This window comes from Drosophila eugracilis, unplaced genomic scaffold (assembly GCF_018153835.1).
Source record: "Drosophila eugracilis isolate 14026-0451.02 unplaced genomic scaffold, ASM1815383v1 contig_1765, whole genome shotgun sequence".
Taxonomy (NCBI): Eukaryota; Metazoa; Arthropoda; class Insecta; order Diptera; family Drosophilidae; genus Drosophila; species Drosophila eugracilis.
Window position 1 is genome coordinate 3,878,690 of NW_024572605.1, and position 27,631 is coordinate 3,906,320.

Sequence of the window (27,631 nt, forward strand, 5' to 3'; positions counted from 1 at the left end):
AAGGGTTGTTCTCATCTTTGGGTAACCATTTAAGATTATTTTTACGCCTGTAATGATTGCGCTGCAGGGCAAGTTTACCTAATCAAGCTGCCATAAATGTTATTGCAAAGTTTCCTATATGGAAATCTATAATGGGATTCACTGAACTTCATTGAATAGTAATTAACTTGTGAGAATTGCAAGTAAATAGTAATTTTGCATTAATGCACATTTCGGTTTAATATCTGTATTACATTGTATTGAAAACTTGCAAGTTCATCGCTTTCTGTTTAAGTAATCAATTTAGAAGTGTGAAAATCTGTTATTAGTTTGTGAAACTCACTTTAAACTGAAATATAGGCCGGGGACTGCGCTTGCATTTAATTGATGGCTCCTGAAATGGTTCAGAAAACACCTGAACAAAATACTCGGTTCACCGGAGCCAGGTGCAAATGAAAGTTTTCGCACAGTCATTTCACGGGAAGAGCTCTTTTTAATTAATTTAATGACTGGCTGATGTATTTGCATATGGAAGTGCACGTGAGGAGAACTTTGTGCACGTGGGTAAATAATCAACTCTTTTGTTGCAGTTCCAAATTTAACAGACCTGCTCTCGGCCAAGCTTTACTTTGGCTTTCCACCTGGATGGTGTATGGTGTATGGGGTTTGCCATTTCCCACTAATTATTTTAACAGCATACAAGAGCTATCCGCCCGAATGCTAAAATTATTTTCTTTGCTCCTCTCTCTCTCTCTCTACCTCTGGGGAACATTCCAAAACCACTTTCCTTCTGCAAGTTCCGGAAAAGAAAGCTCAGTTTTCTTGGCATTTTGCAGCCAGAGAAGTCCGTAATCCGCATAGCTTATCACAAATTCCGGGCATAACTCAAAACAGAAACGCTGGCCGGCCCGGTTGGGAGGCAAATTAATGGCTAGATGCGCATTGTTTTGGCCCCATCTTGCCCCAAGGCGTTGCAACACTTTCTTCTGATTGCATTAGATGCTTACAATAATTTTCGGGCCATCCCTTCGCTTTTCGGAATGGGAACGTAAATGGAATATTTTATGCAATTTATTTTGATCAATTTGCACGTCGCAATGTCAGTTTCCTCTTAGGTTGCCTAAATATTCTCTGGGTATTGTGGACGATGATGATGATGCATTCGTGCGTGCCACGGAATGGAAATTTCCGAATTTCCGAAGGAAGCCTCAGGCCGTGCTTTATTATTTGGTTATTTTTAGGCTATGGGAAAATTCAAAAACGAATCATTGGGTAGAAACAAAGTTGCCTCGTTTTTAGCTAACCAAATTTGCAAAAACCGAACTTCAATTTCGGGTTTCTTTCTACATTTTGATTTTTGTTTTAGATAATTATTAGTTTCCATGAACATTTGCTATTATATATATATTATAAAACTCATTATAGAGTAAAACACTTTTTGCAAGATTTCCATTAAAGAGGCATCCGCGGCGCCCTAATATAAAAAGGACCAACCATGCGTGGGATAAGTTCTTTTAACTTTTTTAACTTTGGAGCTTCCAGAGCTTGGAGTTAGTGGAATGTGTATATTAAACCCATTTGCAGGCCACCTCATTACACACTAAAAAAAGCAATCGAGCATCAAATTACAAAGAAAATAAAATGCAAATAGGTTTTTCCTTTATTTTCAGGTTTGTTTCCATTTTTTTCTACTTTCCAGAAGCAGGAGCAGGGTCTCCTCACGCCCATCGAGTTTATCTGGGCTCATGTCCCTCGGACAGAGTTCCAATTTCATGCAGCTGACCACGGACCACGGGCCCTGTAATTGTAATTGCCGGGCTGGATTGGAGTGGATTAAACAATTTCCACATTTAACATGGCGCCGTCTTTAACCTTTGCCACAATAAATTTTTCCCGACTTTTCCTCGCCAACGACGTTGTATTTTTCGTCGGTTTCGGGGCGGGAGGTCTTCATTTTGTTGCCGGCGATAAGAATTTTTAGCGACGCTGTCATTTAGGGGCTTTGGGGAGGCTTTTACGAGGCGGCACAAAGGACGCATGTCCTTGTTGTGCGTCTCTAATTAGATGCTTTGCCTAATTAGTTGGTTTTATGTAAGACTCTTTATGCCCGCCCTGGATTACCTTTTCGGTTGCAGTTTTCTCGGAGTCAAGAAGTCGCTTTCTTTCCGGGGATAAGCTACTGCTGGTGGCTCGTTGTCGATATGTGGCATAGAGATTACGCAGCGCAGAGAATGTTATAAACTTTAACGTTTATTAAAAATTCCAAGCGCACAGGAAAATATCCAACAGCAGCATCATGACAATAATGCGAACGAAAGCAGCGCTTTTGCTGCTGATTTTCGCAGCTTGAGATTTTCCATTTTTGCCATCATCTTCGAGCTCCGAGCATCGGGCTTCAGGTTCAGCTTCAGCTTCAGCTTCGGCTTTGGCGGCTTCCCCCTGTGTTGGGGTTTTTCCAATTTCTTACAGAACGAGCACTGCATTCCTTCACCTGGCCGCTGTCTTTGATGCGTTATATGACAGGAAAAGGAGGATTCGGAGGAGCAAAAAAGGAGCAGAAGGAGGAGCAACAGTTCGGTTCGGAGTTCCATATGAACTCCGCACTGGCCCCTCAACCGAATTGAACTTGTCACAAAAGAATTCATTTTGCAGAGCTCGGAATTTTCCGGCTATTTGTGGGGGTTGTAGAGGAGCTGCGGCGGGGGTATGGAAAATGTGCGTTGAAAAGCTTTGTAAGCTTTGCTTGACTCTTGGCCCCAGCTCCTTCCTCTACCACTTTTTCCACTTTTCCCCCTTTTGTGTTTCGCACACTGTCCCTTATCCAACGCTCCATCGGTTCTGGGTTCGTTAACTGGAATTCAATAAATATTACTAAAACACTCGCATACGCATTCGCCTTTTTCTTTTGCCTTTTTATTGGGAAAATCAAAGGGGGTGGCGGAGAGAGGGAGGGAGAAGAGACAACAGCAGATGCCAAGAAAAGAAAAGGCCAGAGCAGACATTTTCACATAATTTCCCCCATTTGTGATCCATTTTTAGGGTTCCCCCACGAACAGAGTACATTTTGGCCTATTTTATGACGCGTTTTGTTACCAAAACGAAAATTTTTGGTAATAGAAAGACATTTAATTGCCTAATTGTTTTGTTTTTGGCATTTTATTGCAGGCATTCGGCGTTTTTATGGAGAACCTAAACCAGCACGCCACACTTTTTATGACTTAATTACTTAAATGCGTTTTATTTTGCATGCGGCCATAATCATAAACAAATTATACAAGTGGAAATTATGATATCTTTTTCAGATTTAATGTTAGTCCTGGGAAAAGATTATCCGATGGATGGTAACATACTTTTCATGTACGTCAAATGTTATGTAAAAATCTAAAATAAATACTTAAAGATATGGGAAATATTTTTAGATTTAATCCACATTTTTGTAAGAGACTTCGTGGTATAAAATCCACTTGGCTAATTCAAATAACCCCACTACTATACATATTTACAGAAGTTTTCCGCCTTCGTTTCATCTTTTTATCAGTAAATAGTATTCTCCCGCCCCTTCTCGTGCTCTCATTATAATTTAAATTAACTGAATTTGCTTTATTTGATTTACCTGGTTTAGTGTTTCATTGCCTTTCTGGCCCATTGAGAATTTTCTGCTCAAATTGTGTGCAAGAGCCAAGGACGACGGGGCAGAAGGCTTTCTGAATTTATTAGCCTCGCTGGGCTCTGACCCCAAAAGGGTGCCTATCCCTATACCAATCCCAAAACCCATTCTGCTGGCTTTGGTTTCCTTTGGGCCATCTCTTTTTATTTTCTGAAATTAATGCGGCAAACACTAATTAATTGCGCAGGTGTTGCAGCTGTTCTGTGGGTCTGGTCGTTGTTGTTGCTGCTGCTGTTGTTGTTATTGCACGGGATAAGCCTAATTGAATTTCTGTAGCTTTTTGCTAGGCTTGCGGATTCCGGAGGAGGAGGCAGGAGAAGATCCTAGCTAGCCATTGGTTATAATTAATTACATAGGCTGCCATTATAGGGGACCAGTTGCATTTATTATCTTTAAAATATTGATTTTTATCAGTCGGTAAATTAGCATAAAATAACAAATGGGACAGAAAACGATGGTAATAAATATAGTTTACAAAGTAGTTATCAAAATAAATAATTGTTAATGGGGCTTAAGAAGAAACTAAAGAAATAAATGGACTTTTTATAGGATTGAGTCCATAAATTTCCAGTTTGAGCTCTCCCCCAGCTAAGAGAAAGTTATCTTTTGGCCTAATTACTACTACCAAGAACGTTATCAACTGAAAGAGATCTATCAACTATTCCATAGAGAATCAAATTGCTGCCTTTGAAACTCCCAAAGCTCCGAACCTAATCACAAATTCACGCTTTGCACTTATTTAATTGTTTTTCTTTTTAATTTCTCATAGCTAATAAATTGACTTTTATGACTGGTCATGAGAAGGTCGTAAAATTTGCATATGACTGTGTTGCCAGAACTTTTGGGCTTTAAGTTAACCACCCGGTTGGGGGAGGTAGGGGGAGTGTAGGAGTCCTTCAACGGTTGACGGCGGTTATTATTATGTCAACGTAATGTCGTCGTCAAATAGTTTTTCGCGTGACATTTGCATTTCAGTTCAGTTCGGTTGAGCTGAGCCCTCGGGTCCGATGACATTTCATTAGCCGTTGCCAGCTCTTCGGTAGCATATATATACTCGGTTATATATATATATATTTATTAACGTGTGCCATTGTTTTTCATTGTCGTTTTATGTGCTGTTTATATTTTTATGGCATGCCATATAGTATTTAATATTTATATTATATATATGTATGAATGCCACATGGCACGGTCCCTCTCGTCCTATCATGTCTGCGATAAAACAGTTTTATTCCCCCTAACTTTGTAGGGGAGAGTGAACTTTTTTTCCAGCAGGTGAAAGGAAAGAAAGCTGCCTGGCCTCGCCTCCATACCTTAAGCTCGAAATCAAACTACTTGAGAAGTCACCCGCTGCTTCGTGTTTGCAGTTATTATTGTCTATAAATCGTTGGGAGGACCCTAAAAGGAGCCGTACTATATACACGATGACATTATGAATTTATTACTATTTAAATATTTTACTTCTGGCAGGCGACGATGGGCCGCAATAATCGTTGTGACATTTTGTTTTCCCTGGCGTGCGTAACTATTTACGAGCTTTTCCAACCAAGTAACTTTTGTCTCGAAAGTCGTGGCTTAACTTACGGTTATATAGTTTGAGTAGGTCATGAATTATCGATGCTGTCAGCAATAAATATTGACAAAATATATGTGATCTGAAAAGTTCTCTGGCACGTAACAGCCTTCCATTACCATAATTTAATAATTCCGTCCAGTTAGGCTCCCATTTAAACGGTTCCGCTTAAATCTTATCCATAAATCTACATACATCAGGCGTATCATCTGAATGTCACTTTAATTATTAATCAGCCAGACATATCTGGGCTACAAATTAATCAGCAAACCAGTTCGGCTTCATGGACTTGAGATTTTGAGACTCGTTTGGATTTTTAGACTTTGATACCGGCACTTGATTTCAAACTTTGGCCAAAACCGGCAAAACAATGGAAAGAGTTAAGAGAAAAAAAAATACATCATGAACTTGAAACTGGTTTGATGAATCAAAGCGATCGTTGTCTAGTATATGAATTAATATGCAATATAATTGTGGAATTATTTTGGTTCTAATTTAAATGGGTTTTTAAGAGCTTAATTGGCTTTAATCACGTTAGAATTATTAAATAACTAAGAAGTGTAAGAGTATGAAATATGGCAATCACTGCGCCTAAATAAAGGCATATTTGCCTGCTGTTAGTATAAGATAATAATAAATTAATATTATTGAACATATCTTTAAAATTTTAGGTATTAAGCTCTTTTACTCTTTTTGCATTTCAGAATATTTTTGGCTTACTTAATTTTTAAGCACCTAACTTAATGTTCTTCAGCGAATGAGAATCAAGTTTCTTACCTTTTTATAGCCTCTTAAAAACTGGCAACTCATGCTTGGCTTGCACTTTTGCTTAACACCTTCAAAAATAAACCAAAAAAACAAGGACTGTCAGCAAGGAAAGTTGGATATATACATAAAAACGTTATCCATTGCAGATACAGAAGGATTTTTTCATCTTATTACCCTATATTCCCCAACTACCTCTATACTTATTCCTAAATGAGAGAGAATCAAGCTGTTGACCTTATTATAGCCCTTCGAGAACTGCCTAATCATGCTTTGCCTGCACTTTTATTTTATTACCTCTACAAAAACCTGATCGTAACTTAATCGCATTTCAGGTTTAGGGTTTTGGGAGTTACGAGAGTACAAGTATTGTTAGATCAAATTTGTTAACGTTGACGCTTCGCTGAGCAGTCTGACCCTTAGAAAAAACAACAAATTTTTTTAATTGCTGGAAAATCTGAAATTACAATTAGCACTTACATTATGGAAATCAAATTATTTTAGCCTTATAATGAGCCCCGGGTCTGGGGCATTAAGGCCAATTATAGGTACAATGGGAACCGCAATGAACTTGCTTCATTTACCGAGCGGAATATCGGTTGAACTTTAAGCTGAAATGGCACATCAAAGTGACTCACTATGGGGTTATCAACGAGATCAGACGGAGGGGGCTTGGACCAGAAACAATCATCAGAGGAGAATCATTAAAGCGGCGATTTAAATAAACTAACCGATAGCCGTGTATATGTACTTAATTGCGTATGCACTGTGATCAGCGGAGTAGAGCGAAAACAAAACGAGATAATCAAAACAAAACTTTAGCGAAGCTGGCTTTAATATCGTATAAAAGCCAGGTGTTAACAGAATCAGGCAAACAGTTTCGATACCAAAGGGTTACCAACCACATCTCCAGCATGAAGTTCCTGATTGTCCTGTCCGCCGTTTTGGCCATAACCGCTGCCGTGAGTTAAATCTTTTGATCTACGATGTTTATATTGTTAAATTTCTATATACATATATATCTTATAGGAACTCCAGCTGTCCGATGAACAGAAGGCAATTGCCCATGCCAATGGCGCCCTTTGTGCCCAGCAGGAAGGCATCACCAAGGATCAGGCGCTAGCCTTGCGAAATGGCAACTTCGAGGATACTGATTCCAAGGTCAAGTGCTTTGCCAACTGTTTCCTTGAGAAGACTGGATTCTTGGTCAATGGCGAGGTCCAGCCTGATGTAGTTCTGGCCAAGTTGGGACCTTTGGCCGGCGAAGATGCCGTGAAGGCTGTTCAGGCTAAATGTGATTCTATCAAGGGAGCTGATAAGTGCGATACAGCCTTCCAGCTATTTAAGTGCTACTACAAGAACCGCGCCCACATCTAAGCGCCCAAGTCTTGCGAATTTATTATGTGTGATAATATGTCTGTGACCTGTTAACTATTTTGTTTTAACCAAGTATATCCATGAGAAAATCATGCAAAGATCTGTTAATTCGTTGAAAAAGTCTTTGGGGAAGAGTTTGTAAAAATATAAAATGACCTAAAATTTTAAATTGATTTTAAATATTGGATTTGGGAACAGTTTTAAAAGGTTCAAACATGCTTAAAAGAGACCTGAAACTTGAAATTTTAGACAGATTTTAGGTACTTAAAGGATCAATTTTATTACTTATAGAAAAGACTGTCAGAACACAAAAAATCTTTGTAAAAACTCCCAAATGGTAATCGTTAAATACCTGAGAATATTTTTTAACAAAATTAGAGTAAAACCTTACAACGTTAAACGATGTAAAACCTTCCCATCCTCATATTTTTGGGACCTTTCAAAAGCCGAATAACTTTCTTAACTTTGACATCCCTTCACGACACGCGCCCCCTTTTTGTCTCTCAGAGGAAATTAAGAGCGAAATTCTTATACATAATTACTTATGCATATTCGACTTGTCAATGGAAGCTCCACTGTATGACCCATTTGCTTGGTAGCCACCAGGCCACGCACCCATTTGCATAACAGTGGGCCATCATTAAGGACCACTGTCAGACCGTCGTCAGGGGCTTAAGTCCTTGGCCAGAGCACCGATCCCAGAGGCATTTGGCCGCTCATGTTTGGCATAAATATTGATGAGAGCAACGGCAAACTTATGCGCACAAAGAGACGGGATCCCATATCCTGGATTCTGCGATGAACGAGGACAAATGCGTGCGGGTCGAGCAAATGAATTGGACACAGGGAACCGTGTGTTTTTAAAAGCCCAAATCCAATTAACAAATCATTAAACATTCATTGAGCACGTGTCGCAATTGCATTTACCACCGGCTGAACTTTGGTGAAGGTGGTAAACAAGGGACAATTGCTTTGGCTTTAGCTTTGGCTATGCCATTGGGGACTTTGGATCCTGGCCAGGGGTGGACTTGGCGGCGTCCATAATTCATTTTGTCACTTCCTGGGGCCCATGGTCTGGCTCCGACTGTCATGTCACTTCCATTTAGAATCCGTTTCAGTTGCAGTTGTCTGCACAAGAACTCTGGCTTTGGCTTTGGCTTTGGCCAAACAATCACTGATGCGTTTACTAATGTCTATTAAAAAGGCAGCCGCCCAATCGACAGATTCCACCCCCGCGAGCTAATGCATTTAAGTAGACGTAGCCATGGCGGCTTGTCAAAGGAGCCAGCACGCGTGAGATGGTAGCACATTGATGCCCGACATCAGCCATTGTCTTGGCCCTCTTGTTTGACTTGTCTTGCTCCATGTTAGTTGGCTTTCAATGGCCAAGGACCAAGAAAATTGCTGGAGTTGGGTTGATTCTTGTTTCCTTTGAGGGAGAGGCAGGGTTAGCCTGCGGTTCTCACATTAATGTAATTTAATTTTATAAAAACTTCGCTGCAGGGTGGTCTTGTTGTTTTCATCCAACGATGTCTTTCGCTTTTTGTCCGTCCATGTGGAGTTGCTTTGATCTTAAAGACCAATATGTGATGTGGCTGGGGATGTTGCGGTTGTGTTCCTGATTATCAGCACAAGACTGTTATTAAGTTCGTCAATTAGAGAAAGCCAAAAGAAAGTTGGAGTTGAAGTAAACCAGTTGCTGTGCGGTTGAAACTAATGTGATTGAATTTGTTGGCAAAATACTCACAGAGCCCAATAGATATTCTATTATAAAACCAATGGTAGTTCTGCAGTGGCCAATATTGATTGTTTTTTAAGTGAAAGTGAAACGCATATTTAGTAAACAACATTGATAGTAATCATTAATGTTTTCCTGTTTGTAACATTACCATTTCCATAATCTAATCGGTATTTAATAGAATGCTTTCTTTTTTTTGCAAAACATTTTGCTAAAAAACTCTCATTACTGTCAAAAACCAATTAGTTAGTAATTACTATAATTATTTTAATTGAAATTGCAAACAAAGTAGAGCAAAAGATACCGAAAATATTCATAGTAATTGCCTCGCCAGTTTTTAAACACTTTTATGGAACGGCACTTAAATATATGTCAGAGATTCATCTACCAAATTGAGCTTGAAACTTTTTGCAGAAAAACATTTTCTTTTTGCGTAATTATAGAGGCCATTAAACGTGGACATCAAATATTGGAAATGATGGGTTTTTGCCGTTGCTAATTTGAATTCTCACCTGAAAATGCTTTTGGCAATGCACTGAGGCATGGCACATTATTCGCTCTGTATCTGAAAACGATCAGGTTGATGGGCTAAGCCAGTCAGGCATTAAAATGGTTTCCCGATCGTTTTGATCAACAATTAAATAGCAATTTTAAAAGGAGATAGGATCCATAAAGATGTCACTATAAAAGCTGTATGTTAAGCCGCGACAGTCTCTATAGTTCAAAAGTTTTTTAACAAGTTACTGATAAATCATTTTTGGAAAAAATAGCTTAGATGAATATTCAAGCCAATTTGCTGTCCTTGCTTTGCCTGACTCTCATCGATCTTCTGCCAGTGGCATGGGTAAGGTTTTGATATTTAAATATTTGGAAACATTAAATTGATTAAATACAAAATGCTAACTCTTACCCTTAGACCCGATCTTTGACCGTCTCGCTAAACATGTCCATGACAAGAACCCTGGTTCCAGATCCTCCAAACGGCACAGAGACCAAGCTTAGTCAGGATATGCTGAGGTCCTGTATGCGAAAGACCGAGATCTCGATGTCACAGCTGAAGCTCTTTCACATGAGCCTGATGAATAGTGACTATACCAATGATAACGATGTAGCCCCCACCCCAGTTCAATCTATTGGCGATGTCAATAACCTGGGAGAACTGGACTTTAATGGCAACTCACAGATGCCCTATCTCGATCTCAAGCACAATGAGCCACTGCAGTGTTTTGTGAGTTGTCTATATGAAACTCTGGATCTGGACAGGTACAATGTCCTGCTGGAGGAGGCTTTTAAGAACCAGGTCCAGACGATCATCCAGCATGAGAAGGCCGAGATCAAGGAGTGCAGCGATCTTCAGGGCAAAACACGATGCGAGGCAGCCTACAAGTTGCACTTGTGCTACAATCACCTGAAAACCTTGGAGGCGGAGCAGCGTATCCGCGAGATTCTTGAGCGAACGGAGGCGGAGAGCGAGGGTTTCGGACCGGATGGCAATGACTTTATCGATGGTATCCAGCACTCTGGCGAAACAGGGACCACAACCAAGTCGGAGTAGATAAATATTTATGTTTGCTTGTCGTATTTTAATGGTGTCAGCTTAAAGTAACTAAATCAACCAATCAAGTAATTAAAATGTATTTAGAAGGAATAATTATATTGTATTCTGTGGAAAGTTAAAAACTTTAAAATAAAATGTCTGCATTTTATCTATATTTGTTTTGAAATTTCTAAATGAATTTAAATTGCTTTTAAGTTGTATCTTTTCAGTTAACAAATAAATAAATAAAAATTAAAGCACACTCTTAGGCTTAAGGTGTTAAGAAAGATATTTAAAATGATTATAGCATAGTTATGGGCTGAACGATAAGTTATAAAAGTTAGCAATGTACAAAATTTTCCTGTCTCCATAATTTTTTTTATAAACCAACAGTAATTTTTTTTAATCTTTAAGATATCAGAGCATTCTTTTCAATCTAACATTGGCTTAGTTTTTAACGTAAGTAACCGTATCCTGTACAGAAAGTTTAAATATTTAAATAAAAATCAAATGAAGGCAACACAAAAGACAAAGTAATACAAACTAATAACCAAAAACAAAGCCATTTAGTTTAAAACTAGAGCTCACTGACCCGAATGACCATTCAAAGTGGAAATTTAACGCCAGCTGGCTGAAAATCAACAAAAATAAATAAATAATTCCAAAAATTGAATAAAATACAAATAATTGAATTTTAATAAGAATAATAACTTAATTGGGTAAACTTAAGCGGAAATTTACCAATTTTTTAAGTATTTAAGCCTCGTTATTCGGATTCATAATTCAGTTATTCAGTGAAGATAGCTTTGACAAGATGAATTCTAACATTTTTGTGGTTGTTTTCCTCATTTTCGCTCTCAGCGAATTGGCAGCGGTGAGTCTTACCCATATTGTTACATAAAAGGATATCTAAAATCCTTTGACCAACTTAAATAGGGTCAATCTTCTGCTGATATGGCAGCCTACAAGCAAATCCAACAGGCTTGTATCAAGGAGCTGAATATAGCCGCCAGCGATGCCAATTTGCTGACCACAGACAAGGAAGTGGCCAACCCCTCGGAGGCGGTCAAGTGCTATCACAGCTGTGTCTACAAGAAATTGGGATTACTAGGAGCCGATGGCAAGCCGGATACCGATAAGATCGTTAAGTTTGCCCAACTACGTTTCAGCAGCGCCCCAATTGACAAACTGAAGAGCTTACTTAATAGCTGTGGAGCCACCAAATCAGCTACCACCTGCGATTTTGTCTATAACTACGAAAGATGTGTGGTCAAGGGATTCAGTTCCTAAAAGGGAGATCCTTTCAATTAGTAATAGGCATTCCTGCTTAAAACAATAAATTTATGTTCAAGTGTTCAACGCACTCGATGGTTAATTGTCTGGTTGGGGGCTTCATGCATTTCATTATGCAAATTGAAAACGCCGAGTGACCTGGCATACACATGAATATGGATTATAAGCGGTTTACGCGGAACAGGGCCCGAAAGCCCCAATTAAGCTGCGGCAAATTTTAACTCTCACCCTGCGTTGGGTAGAATGAAATTATTATTTTTTCAAATCAGGTTTTAAAATGCAGAAAAAAAGACAATAAAAAAGAACACAATGATAAGCCAAAAATTAAAATCTGTTGAATTGTTATGAACAAGGTAAAATGAAATGTAATTAGTTTAGCAATTTTATAATTTGTTCGTTCTGTTAACAAGACCAGGTGCTCTTTTTTTTGTTTACAAGTTGATTTTTCAGCTGAGATAAAAACAAACCAGATAGTTCCATCTGACAAAGCATATATTCAAATCATTTATCATATAAAGTTATAAGTTATTTTCCACTACTCTTTTAAAAATGAATCACAATTTGCCAAACTTCAACTCCGGAACATCCTTAAGCCTTAACCTCAGGAGCGGGCTTGAAGGTCTCGAAGCACTCGTGCAACTTCACAGCGGTCTCGCACTTGTTTTCACCCTTGATGGATCGGCACTTCTCCAGGGCAGCCTTGGTCTTCTCCTCGCCAATGAAGGCGCCCAGTTTCTCCAGGACAACAGCCTCCTGGAGCTCACCGTCCTTCAGGGTTCCAACCTTCTCGAAGAAGCAGTTGGCAAAGCACTTGATGTTCTCGGTGGGGTTCTTGAAGTCCTTGGCCTTGACCTTGGCCTTCTCCTCCTCGGTGAGGTTCAGCTCAGCGGCACACTGTTCACCATGCTGCTTGGCCAGAGCCTTCTGCTCCTCGTTCAGTTCAATGGGCTAAAATAAATAAAGGATAATAAGACTCTAGCTTAAAACCATCTTAGAGATCTTTGAGTAATCAAAGGATTTCCTTTTAGAATATCAAATGATATTCTCAACTTCTTCTCAAACTCACCGAGGCAACAGCCAGAGCCACGAACAGAGCACTCAAAGCGATCACAATGTAGGAGTTCATGTTGAGAATAACTATGACTTGCTAGAACGTTTGGTAGGGTTCTGATGTCTGTTTGGGATTCGATCGCGGCTTTTATACCCGAATTTGCGGTCAATAAAAGCCGGTTTCTCTTTATGTCCCCGGGCAGTGATCCATCTAAGCCCAGCTGATGGTTTTTGCCTTTTTGTTTTGGTTTTAAGGTGTTTGTTTTGTATCTCTCCCATTTCCTCAGGTTTGCTAACCATTTTTTTTTTGTTTTGCCATCTTGGCCAGTACTTTCGTCTATTTGTGGCCTGCGGCCAGGTAGACAAACTGAAGTTATGGCCAGCTATGAAAGCATGGTTCATTAAACCACCTTCTCCCACTCCGGCCAGGGGGAATCGAATCAATTATACAAATAGAACGCAGACATGGTACAGACAGGGACGCCTCGAGAGGTCTCGAGATCGTAGGTCGCTCGAATTACAATCGCAGACGGACTTTGGTGTTGGAGTTGGAGTTGTTGCTGCCAGCTCACTCATTATCGCGGCACTCTATCAAAAAACTTTCCACTGCTGATGCCCCATTCCAGGTGGCAGGCAGATCCCAAGCTAAACCCACCAAGAACCAACGCCCCATACAGCTGGATTCTGATTCAGATTCCGAGATATATATCTATATGGTGGTGTTGGAGGTGTGGCGGCGGCGCGTATTGAAAGTTGAGAAGCGCAAGGAGACAGACGACGACGGCAAAGTTTTTTCATTTGAATCCTATTATTTCAGCGTAGTTGTAATCTTATTATCCACGAGATGACAGCAAAATGACATTTAGAAAATTTCACGCTGTGTGAAATGTACAAAAAGAAAATACGGGAATGCAGGAAAGTCAGCCAAGCTAAGGCAAGCCGAGCTGCCGAGAAAAGCAGTGCGTGTGGGTGATGGAATCGAGCTGGAGTCGGATCCAGAGTCGTGGCCGGGATCCGGAGTTTCTGATTGGTATTGCGTACTGTGGCCAAAGCAGCCATCCCATTCCCTTTGCCTTTTGGTAAAACCTTCGTCTACTTCTTTGAGTCGGGCGTGTTTTTCACAAGTTTTCCACTGACTGCCGCTGCTGCTTCTACTGCTGCTGCTGCCTGTCGCTGCCTTCCTTTTAATTTCAATTCTGACATTTGTTTGTCTGCTGTCAAAATAAAGTAGCTTTGGCGCAAAAGAAATAAACCATAAGATTGCGATTGAAAATTTTCCAACCCACAGGCACCCAACCATCTACCACCCACCACCCTCTGACCAACGACTGGCTGAAACTTTTCGCTCTGACGCAATAATAATAATAAACTAAAGCTTGTTTGACTTCTCCGCAAATGCTTTGAAATCCTTGTGTGGTAATCTTAATTCAATTTGCTTGTGGTGGGGACAGTCGACTTGGGTGATAAACTCTGGCGTTACACATGCAAAGATTGTTTGTTGTGACTGAGGAAAAGTCAGGAAATTTAATCTTAAAACTTTATCATAATAATGATTCTAAAGGAGAGCGAATGCTGAAAGCATTCTTAAGATTTTTACAGGTGGTAATTCGTTTACTCTGGGATTCTTTTTAGCCATTTCTTAAGGAAAAGATTTAATTTCTTAAAATATAAAAAGGAAATTCATGTGGTGAGTTTGTATACAAACCAATTTTGAATATAAACAGAATTAATTTCTCAAAATTCCAGCAGTTTGTTTCTGCTACAACTTTCCAGAATCATTAACCAAACAAAAATGTAATATTTGTTAAAGCTTAAATCTAATGAACAAGAACTGGCATAGGGATGGCTTTCCCTATAGAGCACAAAGCAAAACCATGAAGAGCATAATCAGTCTACAAGCCCCAACCTGCCCCCTTCCCTTCAGCTAGAAATTAAGTACAATTTTCATTTTAAATTAAGCTGCCACGGCATCCCCGCTGAGCAGATCCTGCTCAGCTTTCGACGTCATTAATCACCACAGAAGCAACAACATGCTGGCCAAAGAGCATTTGTCAGAGACTTTTGGGTTACTTTCTTTGCTGGGGGTACACCATTTTCTAATCGCCCCCATGCAAAAAAAAAACAGAACTCAGAGTTGGAAAAAGTTGCGCCCAAGAATCAGCTCGTGTACACATGTCAAATGGTTGGGGGGTTTGGAAAATCTCCCCCCAAACTATGAAAACTCCTGGGCTGACGAAGGCTGCCCGCCCACCTGTCTGAGTTTTATTTCTGTGAGAAAAATGGTCGCTAAATTTGCGTGAAAAGGCAAATAATTTGAAATTCCCAGGGGTTCTAAATAAGTAAATTTAAATTGCATTTGTATGCGTTCAAAATTTGTGCTTTTCCTTTATTTTTTTCTTGTTTTCCTGATGGGTGGTTGGAGAGGGCTGGGGGCTTGTATGTTTTGGCCACAGTAAGTTTTTGTTTGCCGCCGTTGCCGTTATAAATTTGCGTGTCAAAAGCGACGAGGTGAAGGTTTTACCGCTCCGTTCGGTTTTTTTTTTTGATGTTTCACATATGCGGAAGGAAGCTTTCCCCGAGCCCAACTCTGCACCCTGGCTGCTTTTCCGCGTGTCTATGTGTTTGGCCAAATGTTAATGTCCTTATCAGCGCTTCAGCATTTTTACATGTGTCCGCATTTGAAATATGCGGCAATGGTAAATGTTTTTCTGGCACTTTGCATGCACCCATATGCAGGGCTGGGGATTTTCTTTTTGCCGCCGCTCCTGTTGCCGCTTCCGTTGCAGTTGATGTCAAGTGTCAAGGGTCGGACAGTTGAAGTTATTTATTATAACGACAATTACACGAAACCAACAGCTGGCCAACAGCTCACGTCAGAGGGTTCTGCGGGTTTTCCTTTGGCCATAATTACATTTCCCACGTCTCTCTCTTAGGTTCAAATGGAAATGGAAATTAGAAAATGCCGAAAAACGGAAACGGAAGTGAGCGAACTTCACGTTGGCTCTGCAAGTGTGACTGTGTGTATGTTCTTTGTTATTGCCCCGGCCACGCCTCCACACGCTCGCATGCCAAGTCCTTTTATCGAAGTTCTGAATCCATCGTCTCAATCGAAATCACCCTATCCTCCCTCCACCCCTCCTTGAAAATTGTTGAAATTTGCTAATGTAATGATGCTTAAAAGTGTTTCAAAGTATTCCTTTGCCTTGTTTATTTTTATTTAAATGCCAGCATGTGTGGGTGTGTGTGTGTGTGGGGGCGTTTGATTGAATTGAAAATGCTTTGCCAAAAAATTTCCATTCGCCTTCGACGGCTGTCTGTTCTCGTCTACAGCTCCGCCTTCGCCTTCGCCTTCCCCTTTTTTTCGATCGTTTTGTATTCAAGGGTTGAGGCACGTTGCGAATAATTTGCTAAATGGCTTAAAGCAAGTCACTGGCCGGATTGAAATGCTTAAAAAGCCGCAACAACATTAATAGCCAACCTGGACTTTGAGTTTGTTTTCTGCCAAAATATCTGTCTACATTTACTCCGTAAGTTTGCATCGTTCTAATGTGGTTTTTCTACTTTTATTACCAGCAATAAAATTAAATTTACATTAACTACGCGAATGATTAAGATGTTTCTGGAAGGGAATCCCAATTTAAATTGCTTGAGTAGTCACGAAAAATGTTATCTTTATCTTATCATTATAAATGGTTAAAGTTCGAGTTCAGCTGAATGTTTGGATAATCTTATCTTAAGTCTGTTAGCTAATTAGATGCCCAATATTAGCAGATACAAACAGTGGGAGATCTTGAACTTTGAAAGTCAGGAAAGCATGATATAAATGGAAGATCTTAATGTAAAATAAATCCATTAAGTACTTAAAACTCAATCTTCCCACCAAAAGAACATAATATTTAATAACCTTTAATAATCCTAAGAGCTGTCAGCAATCTGCAGTTCTGTGGTACCACAATTAGTTAGTCAGAATTATCCATATAAAATGCCATCTGCAGCCAGTTGCATTTCTAAAGCTTTAGCGCCACTTCAGCCATTCATTTTGAGCCACTCGAGCATGTCGATACACACACTTGTGGCCAAGAACCTCAGCAGCTTCCAAGGACCCTTTCCTTTTGGTTAAGTTCAATGCCATAAGTCGCTGAAGAAGGTCTCTCTCTCTTTTTTTTTTGCAGTGTTTTTGTGGTTCTAATTCCATGTGTTCTGTGGGCATATTTAACGAGCGCCTGCTGTGCCACTTCAGCCACTATAATATGCCAAATTAAAACTTTAACTAGCGCGCCGAGAGTCCTACACCGTCAGCATAAAGAGCAAGTGCAGTACAGCCAGCGACAGACTGTCATCATTATCATTAAGAGACACACACACCCGACTCGTTTTCGCACCTTATCCGTCGCTCTGTGCACTGAGAGAAACAGATGTTCTCAAAGAAATCATTGAATTATATAAAGAAATTTTAATAAATCTGTAAGTTCGATTATAATGTAAAGTGTATAATATCTACAGGTTTTATGAATGAAAAAGGATATCATTGCTATACACATTTTTCTCAGTGACTTAGTTCTACTTTGGTGGTATTATTGTCGCTGTAGTTGGCACTGAAGTGGCCGCCATGAAACAGTCGCCCAAAAGTGACAGAGCCGGTGGAAAAGTGGGAGAAAAGCTCGACGATGAGGTGCAGCTTCCGTTGCAGTTTGTTTTTCCTGCTCCTCGCAGACGGCTTAGTGGCATAAGCATCACCATGCGGACGAGTGGATGTGTGTGTGTGTGTGTGTGTGTGGATGTAGTTATGTGGGATGTGAATGTATGAGAGTCCATCCGATGTGAGTGCCGTGCCGCATTAAAAACAAAACGAAGGCGTTAATCTTTCCAACAAACCTAGTCCGTCTACATAACTTTGCTTGCACTTTGGCCTAACATAATTTATGCACTGCAACTAGACAAAAACTATGCAAAAGGGGGTCTAAGGTGGAGGCGTGGCAAGGCCCTAGCAGCATACGTAATTACACACTTCGGGATAATGCCAGAGCTTTAGTGGCAGCCACTTTGCATCATTGTGAATGTGAAGCACAGGAAATGAAGCAGGAAAGGCAAAAAACAATCAAGAATGTTGAATAAATAAAGCCAGGAAATTGTATACAAGAGCCAACAAGAGGCATTAACGCAGTGTCTCCAAGGAAAACAATTCAGGTGTTGGTAAAGAAAATCTGTCTTTAAAATGATTGCTAAGATGGATATGAAATGTAACTAATACTTATTCAGATGGAAATGTTCTGGAATCAGCAATAAAACAATTTTTATAATCCTTTATTATTCATAGATATTTTTAATCCTTTGCCATTCAAAGACTTATCATGACATGATATTTCTAATATATTTTTTGCTTTCAGTCATTAAGGGGGCTAACTCTATACGTATTTTGTGGCTTAAACTGTTATCAAATAACAGTTATTGTGCTATTTTTGTGTCTATTTTATTTTAGCTTTGGAGGTGTTAAGGTTGTACGTTGATTGACAACCTTTGTTGGCAAACTTAAAACATTCCCAGTTCCTAATCAGCACTTGAGAAACCTGTTTTCGGTCATAACTTGCAATCGAAACAGTAAAATTTGACAAGGTCTTAAATTTTATGGCTATCGTTTTGGGGCAGAACAATCAAAATGTTCTACTATTGACATCCAAACCCTTGAGCTTTGTTCGTGGCACTAACTAAACCTTAGATTTCGCTCTCCGATTTTTGCCAAAATTTCACTCGATATAGCAACGCATGCGTGTGTAATAGTACCCGAAATGAACGCCATGGGGTGAAGTGGCGCCAGTGTGTTGGGAAAATCTCAATTTATTGTTTCTCTCCACTCTCAGTTTTTAGCTTTATTTACTCTCTTTAAGGCTCTTTCTTTACCAGCTGATGGCCCGAAGTTATTGCTAACATCGCGCCTCCATCGCCTAAAAGCGTGCTTCGGTTTTTCCTTTCAGGTTTTCCCTTGACTGTTTTTTCCCTGTTTCTCGTGCAAAATGCCTTGGGTTGAGTTGAGTTTTAGGGTTCGGGGTTGAGGTTGGGTGTTTTTCGGGGTTGGGTGACCGGGAGCAGCGACTCTTTGTTGCTTTTGTTGCCACTCTACTCCTGCTACTGCTTTCAATTCAATTTTTCGCCAGCTGTTGTGCTTAATTTGAACTTTAAGCATTTTCCTTGTTGTTGTTTGGGCATTTCCGGCTTTAATGCGGCGGTTCTTCAGCATTTCTGCGGCTAGGGCTATAGCTCAATATGAATGGGGAAATGGTGAAATGGTGAAACGGTGAATGAAGAACCGATTTACCAGCATTGAGAAGTGCTTTGTGGGTCAACCAGTCAGCCTTTTAACCGCTAATGAAGACTTATTTCGCAGCACAGGCAAAAGGCAATGCACTTATTTATGGTTAGGCTGGAGTATTTCCCATCCGAAATATGGACCGGTTGACAGTATAAATAATGTGTTCCTTTGCCAGAATTTATGGCACTTGTATGTCTTCTGGTCTTCGGCATCCACTTGGCTGCTATAAATTAGAGCCACCGACCAGTCGTCCGACCTTAAATGCCAAGTGCGTGTGTGTGGCACCAGGATCTCTCCTCCTCCTCCTCCTCCTCCTTCACCACCACCCCCATACAAATACACACATTCCCGACACGCAACAAAACACACAGATACCATTGGTGGTACACTTGTATTGGAAAGCCACCGCCATGAGGCAGCGGCTTTTGAGGTTTTAAAGCGTTTTGAGGTGACACATAATGATTAGCCAGCCATTAATTGCTTAGCACTCGAGGCACTCGATTACACTAATTAGGCGGCTTATTAACCTTCGACATAGACGGACACACACACACAAACACAGTTACAGAACTTCCTTGGGGGCATTCGTATTTATTGCACGAGAATCCTTAAACTACTTTCTTTGGTAAATTCTTCTTGTTAAATTCTTATGAAATGGTGCAGAAACAGCAACAGGGACGTCCTGGTCCATGGTGATGAGGTGGTCCATGATGACCTCCATGATGTGGTGGTCCACCATGATGCGGTGGTCCTCCATGGCCATGACCTCCCGGTCCTCCAGGTCCTCCGTGTGGTGGTGGCATTTTTCAAATATTTTTCTATACTCCAAAGAACGTGCGATGGGCTCCAACTCTTATAGGCAACTAAATCTCTATGGCCATTGAAATCTTATCAAGACCCTCTACCCCTATAAAGATAAGACCTATCTAATCTGTTTGGTATAGCTAGCTAATCGATATACGTGTTTGTTAGTACAAATATTGCCATATTTTGATGACCAGGGTGATGAGTAAGACCTTGTAAATGCCCGAAGCTGAGTTAGTCATGGCAAATAAAGTGAGGAAAACCCCTCTAAGGTTCGTTATAAAGATAAACCTTTTATTTCAAACTCATTCTTTTGACAGGTGCGTCTAGTTTTATATATGCCGATAAGATTAAACTTTATATTTAATAACAGTTATGTGGAATTTGAGATTATAAAGAAAGAGGTAACCGATTTCAACTTTTATTCCTGCTTTTATGGTGGTAGAAAAACTGCTAGAAAAGCTTTATTCACCAAGATAAAATATGAAGAACCCCTTGAAGGTTTCTGGTTAAGGTAATCTTTCAAGAGCAATCTATTTCAAGGTTTATAAAAGGTTTGCTGGAAAGACGATAAGATAAACCTCTCAAAATAGCCAAAAATTATGCAGAATTTTAGGTTTTATGGAAAGCCCTAAATCGATCATTTCTGTTCTAGAGAATTTTTGTTCTTGGAATATTTGGTTTATTAAGTTTTTTCCGTATAAAAACTCTTATTTACTGCCTTTCGAAGTCTGAATTTGTCAATTTGGCCAATGCGATAAGTATAGTGCATAAGCCACCATGCGAATGGAACAACTTGATTTTAATTCTCGATTAAGGCCCTTGTGGCCATGTAACTATTTACTTTCCTCATGACATGACCCAGAAAAGTATTGCGAAAATTTCGCCAGGCAGCACACATATCCAAGTGCAGGCAGAGTTGGCAAGAAAACGGAAGGAGCAAGACCAATGGCTTGGCTTTTTGAATTCAATTAATTTTATCTGCATCAGTTTTCCTTTATAATCGCATCAGAGGGCTGCCGGGTTCGGCGCTCACATGCGAAACGGAAAAGTCGAAAGGACGCTTTTCCCGAAAAAGGACCGCAGCCCGTAAAATATATAAAGTCATTGCGAAAGCCAATTTGTATATCAGCGTTGGCGGCTGAGGCCCGGCGATTATCAAACTGCGAAACTTACTTAAAATGCCCTCAAAAGGGGGAGTTGGGTTGCCCAATGGGCTTGCAATGGTTGGGAAGTGGCATGTGGGTGGCAAGTTGGGCCTGCTTTCATGGTAACAATTACATTTCACAGATTTTCGTTTGGGGTCGCGTGTGCCGTTGCATGTTGTTGGTGCGGTCGCATTCGCGTCCTCTTTTCGCGTCCTTTATTTCGGGCTTAAAGGGGCTTACATTATCGCCGGGTTGGCCAAAAAAAAAAAAAACCGGCACCGGCAAGCGAATTTCCATTCTACTCCTGCTGGCTGATGGGCGACGTCTAAATATGAGAATGTTGTGTGAAAATGTTTAAAATCCACGCGAGCCTCTCTTCGAGCGCAAATGCTTAGCACGCCATAAGTGTCAGCCAGCGAGGATTGTGGTTTTCCCAGTGTATTTTCCCCTTCTTTGTGTGTGCTTGTTTGTGTATATATGTGTGTGGGTTTTGCGTCCTTTTGGCCAAGGAGTGGCCACTTTTGCATACCTCCCCCTGGAAATGGCGTGGCGGGCGCTAAGAAAGGAAGTAAATAGTGGAAAAGGCATAAATAATAGCAAATAATACGGCGACAATGCGCACAAATTTGCCGCTAAAGTGTAGTCATTGTCGGGTCCTTCGTGGCAAAAAAAATAACAAAAAAAATGAGAAAGTCCTGTGCGTGAGCTTAGCTAAAGGACCTGCCTTGGCTTTTTGCATGATTTCGCTGTTTAAATTTATTACACATTAGATTTATGATCGCGTTGAGTTGCCCCTTGTTTACCCCACTCCGGCTTCTCCACCGTCCAGCACTTATCATTGCCCTTTGTGGTGGCTTTAATTTCATTGTTACAACTTCTATTTGAACTGGGTGTGAAGCATAATTTATAGGTGGCACTGTAATGTGTGAGTGTGTGTGTGTGGGTGTGCGAGTTTTTAAGTGATTTCTTTCGCTCGGCTGCCACTGGGCATGCACAATTATCGGGTGGCCTGTGCCACTTCTGTCACTCGCCTTGCGGTCAGATTTTCACAGTGGCTTTTCCTTTGGTTTTACCCACTTTTTTCCCCCGCGCATTTCCCATTTAATCACAGGTTTTGGATAGCCTTGCGTGGCTTTTAAGCGCTTATTAGAAGTGTGACAGAATTCGAAGTTGAAGAGGAAACGGAGACGCCCCTCCACTTGCCACTTCCATTTGCGACACACGAAGGCTCTCTGTGATACAATAATATGGGGCAACCATAAGTTGTGCCTCGGTATTCAAACAGTTGGGTAAACAATGCTGGAAATAGTTGAGAACTCTGGTCAAAATAAAAGTTTTAATGAAATAATATTTGGAATGACTCACTTAGAAAGCCTTTATAATTCCCATAGTTATAATTTTTAGAATCAGTTTGCCTTTGCCTTTTACCTTTTACAATCAGAATTTTGTCTCACTCTATCACATTCAGTACACAAATATTTTAAACCGTTTGTTAAATTTTTAGTAAAATTATCAAGCAAGTTTTAATACCACTTTACGAACGATTTTCCACATTGCATAATTTCGAAACGTCTTTAAGCAGACCATCGGTCCTAGCTGTTTCGTCAGTCCATCTCTTAGATCTAGTTAATACCTACAAGAAAACAAAATGACGTCGGTTGTGGAGATGCCCAAGGCGAATTTGGACGAGGCATTGCCTCCATGGATGAAGATCGACTGGTCAGATGAGGTGCTGCACGATATTTATCGGGATTGGGGAACCTACTACTCTCGGCGCCGCCGCGAGAACTTCGCCCTGCACTATCTGAATAAGGCGCTCGCCTTGGAGCCCTTGGATCACATGACCCTGTACAAGCGGTGCCAGAGCAAGAGGAAGGCTGCCCAAATGCTGGGTGCTCTGGCCGACAGTCGGGATGCAGCCAGTGAGTAGCTTTATGATCTCCTACCTAGATCTTTTACTATATTATTTTTAATAATTTTTTCGAATTTTATAGAGCTGGCCCTTAAGGTGGATGGCGAGGAGAAGGCCATTATCAACCTGGATATTTGCGATGTGCTGTATGAATTAAACCAATTCGAAAACAGCAAAGCCGAAATGCACAATAATATGCGAATCTTTATCGGCAATAAGAAAAACAGCTTTTTACAGCGCCAGCTGGTGGTAAGTTTATAATAATAAATCATAAAAGTTAAAGGATTTATGGAAATAAATCTTCCTTCTAGGTGGATGGAGTGATCAAAGATGTGACCAGTGAAGCGATGTCGGAATTCTTTACAAAGAATCTGAAGACTGTGAACATTGTGCACGACTTGATTAAGGAGAAGGAGAGAATCGACAGTCGACCACTGTGGAAGATACTTAAAGAGCAGGGCAAGTGTGATGTTCAGAGTATACCAGAAGTTCCCGAGGAGCTGCTATCCCCAATGGAGATTTCACGCCGGAAGCGTGCCTTTAACATCTTCCATCAATCGTACATCAACGACTCCTGGATCGATGTTCTCTTTATGAAGATGCTTTGCAAGAATCCCACTCTCCTGCTGTCCCAGTGCAAGGAGTCATCCTATTTCCTTCAACTTCTCTCTGGCAAGCAATACGATATTGTCCGTAAGTTTATGGTAAGTCTAGGATTAGTAGAGAAAGTCCAGAGGACTTGATCCTAATCCTGGTTTTTTCCTGTATGCAGAAAATGCTGCAGTCCCGCTGCCCGCTGTACCTGGTGAACTACCTGAAGTACCGCAATAAGGCCATGTCGGACAGATACCGTGAGGCCTACCTGTTTCGCGTACAGTATCAGACACATCGTAACATGAACAAGGCCCTGAAGGAGATCCGAGCTCTTCGAAAGGCCAAGAAGGTGCAGGTTAGTAATGGTTACATAGCTTCCAAGGGTATGATTCAATATCAGCTTGTTAATCCCCAGCAACTGGCCAAATTCGTGGAAGAACTAATGGGGTCATATGTAGTTCTGAAGACAGCTCGAGTGATGTGCTGGAAGTTCGAGTTCCTCAATGAGGTGTACAATACCATGGCCTTGGCCCTGGCCGAACAACTTCGAGTGCCAAAAGGCTTTACGCCCCAAGGAAGTAATTCAATTCTTAGATTGCTGCGTCTTCCAGTTGAAAGAGTTAAGGATTTCGTTTCGTTGACATTTGGAGATCGCGCCCCAGAGCCAGAGGGCAATGATCCAGCAACATTAAGAGCCAAGTAAGAATTAGTCACTTAAATGAAATCTAAAATTCTCTTAAATTAAACTTTATAGGAGATTGACTGCACGCCTGGAAGATCGAATGAACTTTGCCAAGTATTCCATTGAAAAATGCTATTTGTTGCATCAGATTTCTCAGTCATACTTGGACCAGGGACGTCATTCTGAGTGTACTTTCAATGCCCGAAAGGCTATTAAGGGTAAGAAACTTCTTTCTCTTAATTTATTTATTTTATATTATAAATTCACAGAGAGTAAGCACTGCAATAGCAACCTGTATAAGTTCCTTAGCGTTGTCCAGATAGTCAAGGCCAATGCCATTCTGCACAAGTTGGAGCAGACCAGGGAAGCTCTGGATGATGCCCTACCCATTGCCCATATCCTGAGATCTCAACCACTGATATTCTTCATAGAGAACTGCATGATGTGCAACACGGAGGATTCAATCAACAAGCGTGCCACCATGATGCAAAGTCGTAGGGTGAGCAAATCGGAATCTGTGGCAACTCAATCGTTGGTTAGCGCCCAGGATAGTGTACCCCAGGAATAATTTCCCATTTACTATTTAATATTTATTTAATTTTTCCTTACAAATTTACAATCGGTGATTAAATGCTGCTAAAATGTAAGAAAAATATAATTTGCCTTGGCAAAACTTAAAAATAATGGTTTTTATTTCTATTGAAACTTTTTCCATAAATCTGAGATATTTAGTACCTTAAGTAAGTTACCCACTTACGCATAAAGCCTAAGTGATTTCACTTATTACTGTGCACTTAACATTTCTATTTAAACTAAAGTTTATCCCACGTAAAGTTTGTAATGCATTTGCTATCTTCATGGCCAGCAATAAAATGGCGACGTGTGATTAAAACTTTTATTTTGTCCCACATTTTAACCAAAGGCTCGTGCAGACACCAATCCACACACACACACACCCACACACATACTCACAAAAAGGTATAAGAAAAAGCTGAGGAAAGGTGTCGTAAAAATTCTATCAACTCGATTAAATTATAACAAGTGGATTTTCATGTTTTTGTGCCGCATTTATGTGTTTTTATTGTGCTAATTTTATGCCAGTCCTGGCTTGGTGAACACCTCAAGGAGCAGCTCCTTGGGCAATTTCGACAGGAAGCCGCACACACACACACACATGTGTGTGTGTGTGTGTGTATATTTTCAGATAGGCACCTGGCACCTGCAATAATACTTGGCACACATTTAGTGGCAGCATTTAGTGGCACACTGCGGTCGCAGGATCCAACGACGAAGTTCATTTTTGGGACATTTCCACTCTGGCTTTCCTGCTGCCGCCATACTTGGCAAAGTTTTTCGGCCCTCGCTCCCTCACCTGTCACTTGCCACCTTTTTTTAATACCAACCACCCATCCACCCACATATCGCCCACCTGGTTTTTGGTGGCCTCGGCTCGGCTTTTGTCTTATCAAAGTTCTTGGCGCGCATGTGTTTATGCCACAAATGGCACTTTTGCGGCAGCGCATTTTATTTTTTACTGCCACTTTTCGCCATTTTGCTTTATCATTTTTATATGTATTGTATATATATATATATATATATATATTATATGTTTCGTGGGCTTTTGTAGAAACAAAGCTAATAGGCTTGGTCCTGACCTCAGTTAAACTAACCATTGGTGTTGTGGGACCAACAGTGCGTATACTCTATTTTAAGAAGTCTTCTCTACTACGTTTTTGAAAAACATAAAATGGTAATAAGAGATTTTAATATATGAATTTAAATACGCAAATTTAAGCATTCTGCCATTGGATCTCTTAGTAACTAAGTAAAAGTAGTACTTTATAGGATTTTCTTAGTTCCTAGGACTATGTAATGCCTTTCTCAGCTTTTAACTGCAGTAATAAGTTATTGTTTTAAACGCGCCTAAACACACTTTTAAACATTCCCACCCACCAATAAATCTGCGTGAACCCCATTAACCCTTTGGTTATGCCCTCCCAGTTGGAGGAAAGTAACGACTCTATTAGTCGCCCGTTTTATATAGAGTAGAGGAATTCAAATTGCCGCCTAGTTTGTTTTTATTATCCTCAAGTAGGAGAGCGGGGAGACCTGGTGAAAGGTGTGCAAGCCAACTAATGACCCTGTATTTATATGACAGGGGAAAGTTTATAAATATTTATGGGGGCTGTGTTCTGTTGCTTCAGCTTCTGCGACTGCTGTTGTTTTTGTTGTTATTGCTTGCTTTCATCAAGCTAAAAACTCATTAGCTTATTTTAAAATTCCGAGCAGGCGTAGTTTCATTTTTGACACCCAGCATTCGCCGACCGTCCCCCAAAAACCGATGTTCCCCCATCCTGAACCTTTTCTTTTAGGGATCTGCCGCACGTTGTTGCCATTGTCACGCACACACGTACTATATTTTTTACGCGCATATCATATTACACCCTCCAACACACACACACCCAGGGACATTCCCCTGGCTTAAAGGACCCTCCGACCAACCCCTTTTCAGGGATGCCACCAGGATCCATTGAGGTTTTTAGGGGGTAGGGTGATGGGCAGGCCCAGTCGAAGTAAATAGAATCACGTACACTAATTATCATCGCCATTGCACGAAGGGCGCTCAAAAATATATATATATTTTTATTAATTTCAGCAAGGTAACGCCCAAACCAAACTTATAACCCCCCAACTGCGGTGTTGGGTGAAATTTTTAATTGAGATCCCCGTTTTATGATAGCAACGAGGAACTATTCGCCCGAAATTGATGTGACTCCTGATGCTGATGATGCCACTTGGATGGCTGGTTTCGAATGCAAAGTGCGTTCTCGGATATAGATATAGTTGTTAGTGCTCTCAGATAAGGTGGCATATATAATTAGCTGCCCCATTTGGCATTATGCGACACTAGAGTGTTTTTTAAGTTTCCCCCTTTATAGTTTGTACAATGTGACTCATTGAATTGATAAGCCCCGATGGGGAACCGGACTTGGGTGTAATTTAAGTGAAAATTCTACTACAAATAAATGGAAAATTCAAATCTAAATAGAGCGGATTAGTTATTTGAGTGTTTAATAGGTTTTATAATCGGCTCAAAAACTATAATTAAAAGGGGAGAACTTAATATATTATAAACCTTTGCAATGTGAGATTCCAATGACGTAGCTTCTAGTTTCCCAGCAAGATAAACTTCAGATAAGACTGT

The 27,631-nt window shown here is 40.4% G+C and overlaps 5 protein-coding genes across 5 annotated transcripts; 4 read left to right on the plus strand and 1 right to left on the minus strand.

Moving 5' to 3' along the window:
- Positions 1 to 6,836: 6,836 nt before the first annotated feature.
- On the plus strand, positions 6,837 to 7,530 carry LOC108108887 (general odorant-binding protein 56d). The gene is made up of 2 exons (XM_017217104.1): positions 6,837 to 6,946; positions 7,014 to 7,530. The coding sequence occupies exons 1-2, from the start codon at positions 6,899 to 6,901 to the stop codon at positions 7,359 to 7,361; spliced, it is 396 nt and encodes a 131-aa protein (XP_017072593.1). The 5' UTR covers positions 6,837 to 6,898; the 3' UTR covers positions 7,362 to 7,530.
- Positions 7,531 to 9,841: 2,311 nt separating this feature from the next.
- LOC108109014 lies at positions 9,842 to 10,727 on the plus strand. Its single transcript, XM_017217287.1, has 2 exons — positions 9,842 to 9,943; positions 10,016 to 10,727. Exons 1-2 carry the CDS (start codon positions 9,875 to 9,877, stop codon positions 10,652 to 10,654), a joined length of 708 nt encoding a protein of 235 aa, XP_017072776.1. The 5' UTR covers positions 9,842 to 9,874; the 3' UTR covers positions 10,655 to 10,727.
- Positions 10,728 to 11,441: 714 nt separating this feature from the next.
- On the plus strand, positions 11,442 to 11,999 carry LOC108108975 (general odorant-binding protein 56a). The gene is made up of 2 exons (XM_017217230.1): positions 11,442 to 11,510; positions 11,573 to 11,999. The coding sequence occupies exons 1-2, from the start codon at positions 11,451 to 11,453 to the stop codon at positions 11,924 to 11,926; spliced, it is 414 nt and encodes a 137-aa protein (XP_017072719.1). The 5' UTR covers positions 11,442 to 11,450; the 3' UTR covers positions 11,927 to 11,999.
- A 404-nt stretch (positions 12,000 to 12,403) lies between these two features.
- Positions 12,404 to 13,106, minus strand: LOC108108929 (general odorant-binding protein 56a). The gene is made up of 2 exons (XM_017217180.1): positions 12,996 to 13,106; positions 12,404 to 12,877 (listed from the first exon to the last, which is right to left on the minus strand). The coding sequence occupies exons 1-2, from the start codon at positions 13,053 to 13,055 to the stop codon at positions 12,518 to 12,520; spliced, it is 420 nt and encodes a 139-aa protein (XP_017072669.1). The 5' UTR covers positions 13,056 to 13,106; the 3' UTR covers positions 12,404 to 12,517.
- Positions 13,107 to 22,694: 9,588 nt separating this feature from the next.
- Positions 22,695 to 25,101, plus strand: LOC108108942. Its single transcript, XM_017217197.1, has 7 exons — positions 22,695 to 23,160; positions 23,233 to 23,399; positions 23,462 to 23,854; positions 23,923 to 24,099; positions 24,160 to 24,443; positions 24,499 to 24,644; positions 24,696 to 25,101. The coding sequence occupies exons 1-7, from the start codon at positions 22,887 to 22,889 to the stop codon at positions 24,992 to 24,994; spliced, it is 1,740 nt and encodes a 579-aa protein (XP_017072686.1). The 5' UTR covers positions 22,695 to 22,886; the 3' UTR covers positions 24,995 to 25,101.
- Positions 25,102 to 27,631: the final 2,530 nt, after the last annotated feature.

Coding starts and splice junctions, on each gene's coding strand:
- LOC108109014 (XM_017217287.1), top strand. CDS start 9,875: ATGAATATTCAAGCCAATTTGCTGTCCTTGCTTTGCCTGACTCTCATC. Junction 9,944..10,015: donor ATCTTCTGCCAGTGGCATGG/GTAAGGTTTTGA, acceptor TCTTACCCTTAG/ACCCGATCTTTGACCGTCTC.
- LOC108108929 (XM_017217180.1), bottom strand. CDS start 13,055: ATGAACTCCTACATTGTGATCGCTTTGAGTGCTCTGTTCGTGGCTCTG. Junction 12,878..12,995: donor TGGCTCTGGCTGTTGCCTCG/GTGAGTTTGAGA, acceptor TATTTATTTTAG/CCCATTGAACTGAACGAGGA.
- LOC108108887 (XM_017217104.1), top strand. CDS start 6,899: ATGAAGTTCCTGATTGTCCTGTCCGCCGTTTTGGCCATAACCGCTGCC. Junction 6,947..7,013: donor TTTTGGCCATAACCGCTGCC/GTGAGTTAAATC, acceptor TATATCTTATAG/GAACTCCAGCTGTCCGATGA.
- LOC108108975 (XM_017217230.1), top strand. CDS start 11,451: ATGAATTCTAACATTTTTGTGGTTGTTTTCCTCATTTTCGCTCTCAGC. Junction 11,511..11,572: donor CTCTCAGCGAATTGGCAGCG/GTGAGTCTTACC, acceptor CAACTTAAATAG/GGTCAATCTTCTGCTGATAT.
- LOC108108942 (XM_017217197.1), top strand. CDS start 22,887: ATGACGTCGGTTGTGGAGATGCCCAAGGCGAATTTGGACGAGGCATTG. Junction 23,400..23,461: donor TTTTACAGCGCCAGCTGGTG/GTAAGTTTATAA, acceptor TCTTCCTTCTAG/GTGGATGGAGTGATCAAAGA. Junction 24,645..24,695: donor TGCCCGAAAGGCTATTAAGG/GTAAGAAACTTC, acceptor ATAAATTCACAG/AGAGTAAGCACTGCAATAGC.